The following is an 8446-nucleotide window of genomic DNA, read 5'->3' as shown; positions in this document are numbered from 1 at the left end:
AGCGTACCATTGCGGCGTGGAGGCGTGGCCCCGGGGCCTGGCCTCCGGGGCGTGGCCTGGGCCGTTGCCATGGCAGCAGGCGGCGGCGCGGGCGGGTGGGCTCGTGTCGCCGCGTCCCCAAACAGGCCCGGCCCGGCGCCTCCTCGCCCCGGGACCCCCCGGTTCCCCGGCTCTCCCTGGGGTCCCCCAGCCCCGGAGGCCACTGGGCTGCTCCCCCGCCAGTGACCTGTCCCCCGTAGGCGTGTCCCTGTGTCCCAGGCTTGGCGGCCCTGTTGCAGCCTGCAGGCCGGAGCAGGCCATCGCCCACAGGCCTGATCCAGCCACCTCAGCAGCATGGCACACCTCCTGGGCCACCCCGGCTGCATAGAGAGCCTGCGGGCCGACCTGAAGGACCTGCAGGCAGCCATCACCGACGTCTCCTCCCGGGCCGGGGCCGTGCGTTTCCCCTCCTGGAAGTTCCCCGATAAAGTGTCCTGCGACCTGGACCTGGGGGCGCTGCTGGAGCAGTACGGCTATGCCGAGAACGACCCTGAATTCACCCAGCACTCCCACGTGGTGCTGCTGGAGCTGGTGATAGACAGGTGAGAAGGCAAAGCCAGCCCCAAATACCCCTCTTAAAAGAAGCTTGGTTGGCAAGAGTAGCTCCTTCCCGCAGGGAGGGAAGGGGATGGTTCTGTGTCCAGCCTGTTGAGTGCAGCCGAGCATTTTGGATGCTTTTTTCCCGCGCATTTCCATGATGAGCGGTGTGCCAGCACCTCAGCCTCATGCCCTGCAGCTCTACGCTGAGTTTTAAAACCCAACTCCTTTCCCTGCGCAGAGCTCAGAGCTACCAGCACAAATGCTGGCCACAAAGGAGGAGAGAAAGCTGCTGCTCAGCCTGGGAGCCAAGGGCACCTGGGTAGACAGGGGCAGTCTCGTTAAATTGCTCCCTGAAACCTTGGAAACACTCAGACACAGCTGCACCTACAGGCCTGGGAGGCAAAAGCGCTTTTTGCAATCTGGGTGAAATAAATATGACTCCGTTTTAAAAGATGAGCCATTCCCACAGAGCTGTTGGTCCTAACAGGGTTTGATATCGGTAGTGTGGGTGCCCCAAATCTTTTAGGAGAGCCTAACTGCAGCCTCTCAGAAGTGGCTGGCTGCAAGCCATGCTACCAAATACTGCTCCGTGGAGTGATTCGGGCCTGGGGGATCCTGGAGGATCACAGGAGCGCTGATATCCACCCTTCTTTGCCAAACTCACTTTGTCCAGGAGATGGGGAGGGGGGACAACCTCCTTGCCTTGGCGCTGGCCCTTCAGGCACAGTGTGCTCTTAAACACCAAGGGCCCTTTCCCCATTACAAATACTCCGTTGCTCTAAGCTGTGTTTTGTTTCTGTTGAAGAAGACTGCTGCTGCTGCTTCAGAGCTTCACAGGCTATGCAGAAAACCTGCTCAGTGAGCGAGCCGTCCCCCCAGCGCGGGAAGTGGGACCCTGCATGTCTGCGGGGCTGACGGCAAGGAGGTACTGGTGCAGCATGCTGAAACTGGGGGCCTTCTACCAGCAGCTTCTGGCCGAGGTGGGACATTTGGGGGCCCTGACACCCCACAAGCTGAGTGCAGGGGTCATGGAAATGGCCTTTGCCTCACCCCCCATGATTTGGACCATGCTGAGGTCGTGGCCCTTCTCAGGAACACCCCATGACACGTGCAGTGGCCATGCCTGATGTGTTCCTGGCTGATGACCCTCTGAGTGCTGGCCCGTGTGTTGGAGAGGACACATCTGTCCCGTGCTGTCCCCTCCCAGCCCGAGTCCCTTCCCTCCTCTAGCCACCACTCCCATACATTCTGTGGGATCCATCCTCCTGCAGACATCCACCAGGGTCTCAGGATGGGGGAGCTTGGCTGCCCTTATTGCTTGGAAAAATATTCTTCTCCTGCCAATATGCTGCCCCTGCAGCTCTGCCAATGCCATTGTTTGTGGGGCTGAGCTGGCTCAAATCAGTGAAATAATTTGTGGTAAAAACACTACACCACTCCCCTGCATATTTTTCCCCCCAAAATGATCTCTTTCATGTCAAAGTCTCACAATAATTCACCTGGCATAACCAGGAGACAGCGCAGGAGGTGGGGAAGAAGGGACGGTTACAATAAGGGGAGCCGGGAAGCAGGTTTCACTGCTGAAGCTTCCCATCATGAAACCACAGCTCTGGTAGCAGTGGCTGGAAAGCTGCCTGGCAGCTTGTAAAAATTAAATTCCTTTGTACTCCACATCAGGGAGTGGGAAGGAAATTAATTTTGCTTGTTAGCCATGTGCTTTTGTTGTAATGGAGCACAGTAAACAGGGAACCCAAGCGCTTGGTAGCTGCCCTCCTCCAACCTCTGGGAACTTCTCTCCTCCTAAGAGAAGGGCTCACTACCCTCATGGCCCCACTAATGTCCTGTCCCCACACTTCACACCTCTGTATTTGGGCTTTTATGGATCATTTGCAGCTGACTTTTTGATCTGGGCCCTGTTTTTGTTCTGTGCTCTCTCTACCAGAAGGCAGCTTGCAGGAAGAAGATCCCCACACCGCAATCCACTTCGCAGGCTGGGAAACCTGAGAAGGAGCGCCTGAAGCACTGCCTGCCTGATGTTTTGGAGTTAAGAACTTCCACAGAAGTTGTCCAGTCCACCTCTTTGTGCCCGTCACTGAGTGTCCGTGCACCAGAAAGTGACGCCTCAGGCAGCTCCCTGCCCAGGGCTGCCTGCAGCATGGCCAAGAACAGCTGCAGCATCCCCATGCAGATAACTGGGTCATCTCTGGGACCCTGCAACACCTGCGCCAGTGCCCAGACCAGCCTCCGTGAGGTCGGCAAAGCCATCACCAGCATCTGCCAGAGCCAGAATATCCCTTCAGCTCTGAGCAAGTTCCAGGAGAAGGTGGAGGAAAGCACAGGGAGACAGACCCTCTCTGCAACGGACATGAGCTACTGGGCCTCAGAGCAGAGCAAGGACCTCTCCCGGATCAGCAAACACCTCCAGATGCTGCTGCGGCAGGTCAACCCTCTGAAGTCTGAGCTGGAAAAGTCAGAGAAACAGAAGGACAAGCTGCGGAAACAGGTTGAGGACTTCTCCCGGTTGCTTCAGGTGGAGAAGGAGACCCAAGCACAGCAGAGGAAGGAGGCTGAGCAGAACCTGGAAGTAAAGAATAAAGAGTATTTACAGGCTGTAGCCAGGCTGGAGCGTGACAAGGATGACCTACGGAGAGGTACAGTGCTGTTCCCAGCATCCCCTCCCAGGCCCATGGTTGTTTGCAGGAGAAGCATGGAGTCTGTGGTCAAATCTTGGTCCCACCACCATGAGTAGGGCTTTTGCCAGTGATATTGGTAGGCGCTGGGGCTGTTCTCCGCTGTGAGACTAACCCCAGACAGCGGGAGCTGGTTGTCCACATCCTCTCACTGCTTCCTCCCTGCCGAAGCATAGCACAATACAATCACTGGATGAAGAATGCTTTGGTGTGGCTGTTTGCTGCCTCCTTGTTTTAGTTTCTTTGAGGAACTGTTAAATTAGTAGAGTTTTTGTACTGATTTAGGAGCTGCTCTGCTGGAAGAGCGACTCTCCGCCTTAAAGGAGGAGCTGGCTGTGAAGCAGGCTGCTGTACAGGAGTTGGGTAAGGACCCCTGGGGCTCACCCAGCTGGCACATCTCTCCCCCAGCCTTGCTCTGATCTCATGAGTGTTCTACACCCACCTAACTCCTGGTTCCCCGAGAATAGGTTGGGTATAGTGCTGGTGGGAATGGGGGGCAGGATGAGCCTCCTTTGTTGCAGTGCCCAAACATCACCCAGCACCAGAGTGGGCTCATGCTGGTGGAGATTCAGGGGGTCGCAGCCCTCCTCTCAGACCTGCCTCCCCCTCGCCAGGGCCTGTGGAGGGTGTGGGGCCCCTTCAAGCCGCTTCACCTGGGAGCTTCTCCTGCTCCTGCTGAGCCTGGGCCAAAGGTGCTGTGTCTCCCCAGAGGTGACCAAGATGACCTTGCTGGAGGAGATGAGGACCACGATGGTGACCAAGAGCCAGGTGCTGGAGCTTCAGGAGAAGGTGGAGCTGCTCACTGGCCAGCATGAGAGCCTGAGCCAGGAGCTGAGCGCCACCACCACCCAGCTGGAGAAGGAGAAGGCCAAAGTGGAGAGCATGCTGAGGTACCAGGAGGTATGGCCAGGCCCACTGCTGCCCACTCTGCCCTGCTCTGGAGCTGCTCTGCAGCCCCACAGCATACTGTAGGAGTGGGCTGAGCTCAGGTTGGCTCTTTCACACCCTGGCCTTAAGCCAGGGTGTAGGAGGGGGTGGTACAGAGCTCCCACTCGTGGTGCTGGTCCCCGAGGAGCTCACCCTCCACCCACACTAGCTCTGCACGGCTTTGGCCGAGCCCTCCTTGCCCTGCACCCCTTCTCTGCCCTCTCAGCTGCTGCCACAGCCCCTTGTCATTGTGGGTGCTGCTGCCTGGTGTAAGGGTGGTGGTGAGTGGGTGCAGCAGCAGCCCCATGCAGCCCCGCCTGCCTTGTGCAGTCCCTGCAGGCCAAGCAGAAGGCCCTGCTGCAGCAGCTTGACAGCCTGGACCAGGAGCGCGAGGAGCTGCAAGCCAGCCTGGGAGAGGCGGAGGAGGGCAAGGCCAAGCTGGCAGAGCAGCTGGAGGAGAGCCAGGAGCAGAGCGGGCAACAGCTACGGGCACAGCAGGTGCTGGCAGCCAGCACACATCTGGGGGCCTGCCAGGAGTGGGGCTCCCCGGGGAGCAGCTGGTGTGGGGGACAGTTGTGCCATGGAGGTGTCAGGAGCCACCCACTGCCCTGTCCCCCACCCATAGCCAGAGTTTTCCCAGGAGGGGGACTCCGGGACTTGGTGTGACATTGCCACATGGCCATCTCCTCCTGGGACCCCCTGGGGAAGACCCCTCTCCTGCCTGGACAAGTCTCTGCTGCTTTACCCTGCAGCCAAGGCAGAGGGGAGCAGCAGGAAGCAGCAACTTGGGCTTCTTCCATGTCTCCCAATGTTCCCATTCCTGGACGCACACAATACGGTTCGTGTCCAGGAACTTTGTTGGTGCTATTGCTTCCAACTCACACAGAGACCTTATAACCGAGACCCTCCAATTCATCACATTGCTGTGGGACATCCTTATCACATAAGGAAAGGGTGGGAGCTTTCGTTGGGCAGGGGGGCTGTCCAAGCACTCCTGTGGGACTCCCCCAGACAGTACCATCCTGAGGTTTGGGAGAGCACGTTGCAAACCTCACCACCTCTCTGCTGTACTGTGCTGTGCAGGAGCTGCTGGATGCACTGCAGCGGGAGAAGCTGAGCCTGGAGCAGTCTGTCTCGGAGCTGCAGGCAAATGTCTCCAAGCTGGAGGAGCAGGCACGGGAGCTGAAGGAGCGGGAGCGGCTCCTGGTGTTCTTCCCCGAGCTCCATGTCCCCACCGAGATACAGTTTGAGAGTAAGGGAGAGGGCAGCAGGCAGCAGCGCTTCCTTTTGCCGCAGTGGGCTTGCACCTTCAGGGTCTCCTGCAGCTCGCAGGGGATTCTGCCGCCCCCCTGGACACACCAGCGTCATTTGTACAACACTGTCCCACCAATAGCCAGGAAGGGCTCAGTCCATGGGCTGTGCTAAGCCGCTGCCATCTTTCCACACCTCCCTCTGTGGGTGCCGTTCATCCCACTTCCAGGCCAGGAATTAAAGCAGGGCCAGTGCATGGGCAGAGCTTTGTTTGGCCTCCAAGTTTCAGCTGGCACCTCCCAGGCTGTGCTGGTGCTCCCCTGTTGGGGCAGGCTCCAGCAGGCAGGGAGCGAGGGAGGAGGGCTGCTGCCAACACCTCCAAGCAGGCAGGCGTGGCAGCGGGCTGAGCTCTGGCTCCTGCCGCAAGGACATTGTATTTTGCTTGCAGGCACCGGGAGCTTGACCGAGGACATGGAGAAGCAGCTACAGGCCAACAGCATCCGGATCAGCGTGCTGGAGCAGGAGAACACACGGCTCAGGTCTGCACTGGCCAAGGTGAAGGTGGCTGCTGAGCAGGGTGTGCTGAAGGTGAGACTGCACCCAAGCCAGGGTGAGCTGGGTGCCCCCAGGGAGAGGGGTGCACATGCCAGCAGGGTGCTGTGTACCCCAACACCACCCCATGGCCCCTGCTGATGTCCCACATCCTCTGGGGACAGTTCCCTGGTTGCGTACCCTTGCAGAAGAGGCTCCAGGCAGCAAAAGGCCATGGGGCACCTCACACATCCCCTGCGACTCAGCAGCCGCTTCCCCAGCCTGCACGGGGCTGAGCTGGACAAAGCTGCTTCCAGAAGGGCATGAAGCTGGGTGGGGGCTGTGGCCCTTTGCTGTCCCAGGGCCTGATCCTGCCTTCAGGAGCCCATCTTGGTCTCAAGGCAGCTGAACCAAGTGCTCCTACTTGATGCTTTCCAAGCTGATGCTGGGGCTCTGCAGCATGCACGGTGCCCACAGCTGTCTGGCATATCCCCTGTGCTGGGCTGCAGCCATGGCAGTGTGCCAAGGTCGCTCACTCCCTGGCAGCAAGCGGCAGGGGCAGGGTGGCGCTGGGGCTTGTGCTAACACCTTGTCAGTCGCTGCTGGAGCAGCCTTTCCTGCCCAGTGCGGGCCGCACGCAGTCACAGACCTGGCTGGGCATGGGGCTGCTGCAATGCCCTTCCCCTGGGTCAGTCGCTGCAGCTCAGCCCCATTAAGCTTAGACCAGCTCCATGTTTTTGGGGTGTGCCTACCCCAGGAGGGCCAGGGCCTGGGATCCTGTGCCAGCAGGAGGTCAATCTGGTTTAACTGTTGTTGGCAGGGAAAGCTGCTTGGCCAAGGTTCCCCGGGGCTGGTTCCCAGCTCCTTTATATTGGTCCCACCACAGCCACTCTACCACTGTGCCACTGCCACCAGCTCAGCAGTGACAGCCACCCAGGGCAGAGACCGAGGGGTGCGACTGGAGCTGAGCATGGGGGGAAGTTTCACGCCCTCTTCTCTTCCCCAGCTTGTCCCACAGACCCAGCTGTGGTCTCAGCTCAGCAGCCAGTACAGCATGGAGGCCGGTGGGCAGGATGCAGGGTGAGTAGGAACCCAGAGGAAGGGGCTGGGGAGCATCCCTCTTCTTCCTCCTCTCTAACCACTCCCACCACCCACAGGCGGCCCAGCAGCCGAGGCAGCAGGGACAGCACAGGGACACATGGATGCGCAGGCGAGGCCCGGCAGCGAGCTCCCAGCAGCCAGCGGCCAAAGCCGCTCTCGGCAGAGCCTGCATGCAAGGCCAGACCCTTCCTCTCGCTTCCAGCTGAGGGCCTGCTGCTCAGCCCCCCTGAGCCAAGAGGGAGACGGAGAGCACCCCCCCTCTCCTTGTACTGCACCGGTGGCCGCCGCAAATAAACGCTCACAAGACCAATGCAGAAACGAAGTGTTCAATGAGCAGCCACCTGCCCTGCGCCACGGGACCTCGTTACCTGTTCTTCGTGCATTGCAAAGGCACGTTCCCTTGGAAAACCCAGTCTCTCTGCCCGTCCTGTTGAGCCCACAAGCCTGGGGAGATGGTCCTGCAGCAGCTCTGCAGCAGCTCAGCTACCAGCCACCCTCTGGCTGTTGCTTCACTTCGTTTTCTGCAGGACTGCGGCACCGAACGGGTCTGTGCAGTTTCCTGTTGTCCCTCTCTGTTGGGCAACACTGTGGTTTGTGGTAAAACCGAGAGTCATGGCACGGAGGGCTGGGCTGGCATGTCCCCTTCTCTCCCTCAGCACAGTGGCCCTGGGAGAAGCCCCGCTGTAGGGACCAGGCTGGGGCTGGCCTTCCCCAGCTGGCAGTCAGGGGACTGACCTGCACAGAGGTGAGGAACCCTTGGAGGGGGGGAAATGCTCCCTGGGCATATGGAGTGGCCCCTGCACGGTCAGCTGAGTGGGGCCAGAGACATTTTTGGGTGCTGGAGCTTGGTCGCTCACAGCTAAGCTGCTGCTGGAGTCCCTGGCACAGCTCTTGTCACCCGGACAATGCCTGGGCACAGCTCAAGTTAGCTCATGCCAGGAACCATTCCAGAGAGGCAACTGGGTTGTGGCCAAGCTGCTTTTGAAGAGGAAGGCAGAGCTGCCAGCAGCCACAGGCTCCCAGAGGGGCCAGGGACCACCAAGCCGCCTGTGCAGGATGGCCCCAAACCCCAGAGCAACTCACAAGCCTCGGAGGGCAGCGGGAGCCACACAACCCCAACACAGGACACGGTAGCCTCTCCTTGCTCTGTGTTTAAGAGATGGACACATATGATGCTGCAGCCCAGCAGCCTCTGGCTGCTGCACGGAACAGGAGCCAGTCAGGGCTCACGGCAAGTCCCTGGCCACCATGGCACACCCATGTTTGGTCAAAGAAGCCCTGTGTTTGGTCTCTGCAGCTGACTCGTGCCATCCTTTCTAATAAGTTAGTACAAATAAAGTGTTCAACACCCCTGCCCTCCCACAGCG

The 8446-nt window shown here is 59.5% G+C and overlaps 2 protein-coding genes across 2 annotated transcripts; both read left to right on the top strand.

Moving 5' to 3' along the window:
* Positions 1-333: 333 nt before the first annotated feature.
* Positions 334-585, top strand: LOC142594581 (coiled-coil domain-containing protein 157-like). The gene has a single exon (XM_075718990.1). The coding sequence runs from the start codon at positions 334-336 to the stop codon at positions 583-585; it is 252 nt and encodes an 83-aa protein (XP_075575105.1).
* A 1818-nt stretch (positions 586-2403) lies between these two features.
* Positions 2404-7062, top strand: LOC104025253 (coiled-coil domain-containing protein 157). The gene is given in 8 exon segments (XM_009493700.2): positions 2404-2478; positions 2480-3230; positions 3555-3632; positions 3979-4169; positions 4527-4694; positions 5280-5448; positions 5896-6035; positions 6985-7062. Coding segments are annotated over 8 exon segments (1650 nt in total).
* Positions 7063-8446: the final 1384 nt, after the last annotated feature.

This window comes from Pelecanus crispus, chromosome 11 (genome assembly GCF_030463565.1).
Source record: "Pelecanus crispus isolate bPelCri1 chromosome 11, bPelCri1.pri, whole genome shotgun sequence".
Classification (NCBI taxonomy): Eukaryota; Metazoa; Chordata; class Aves; order Pelecaniformes; family Pelecanidae; genus Pelecanus; species Pelecanus crispus.
The sequence above is the reverse complement of the archived record's forward strand: the minus strand, read 5'-3'. Positions and strand labels throughout refer to the sequence as shown.

Coding starts and splice junctions, on each gene's coding strand:
- LOC142594581 (XM_075718990.1), top strand. CDS start 334: ATGGCACACCTCCTGGGCCACCCCGGCTGCATAGAGAGCCTGCGGGCC.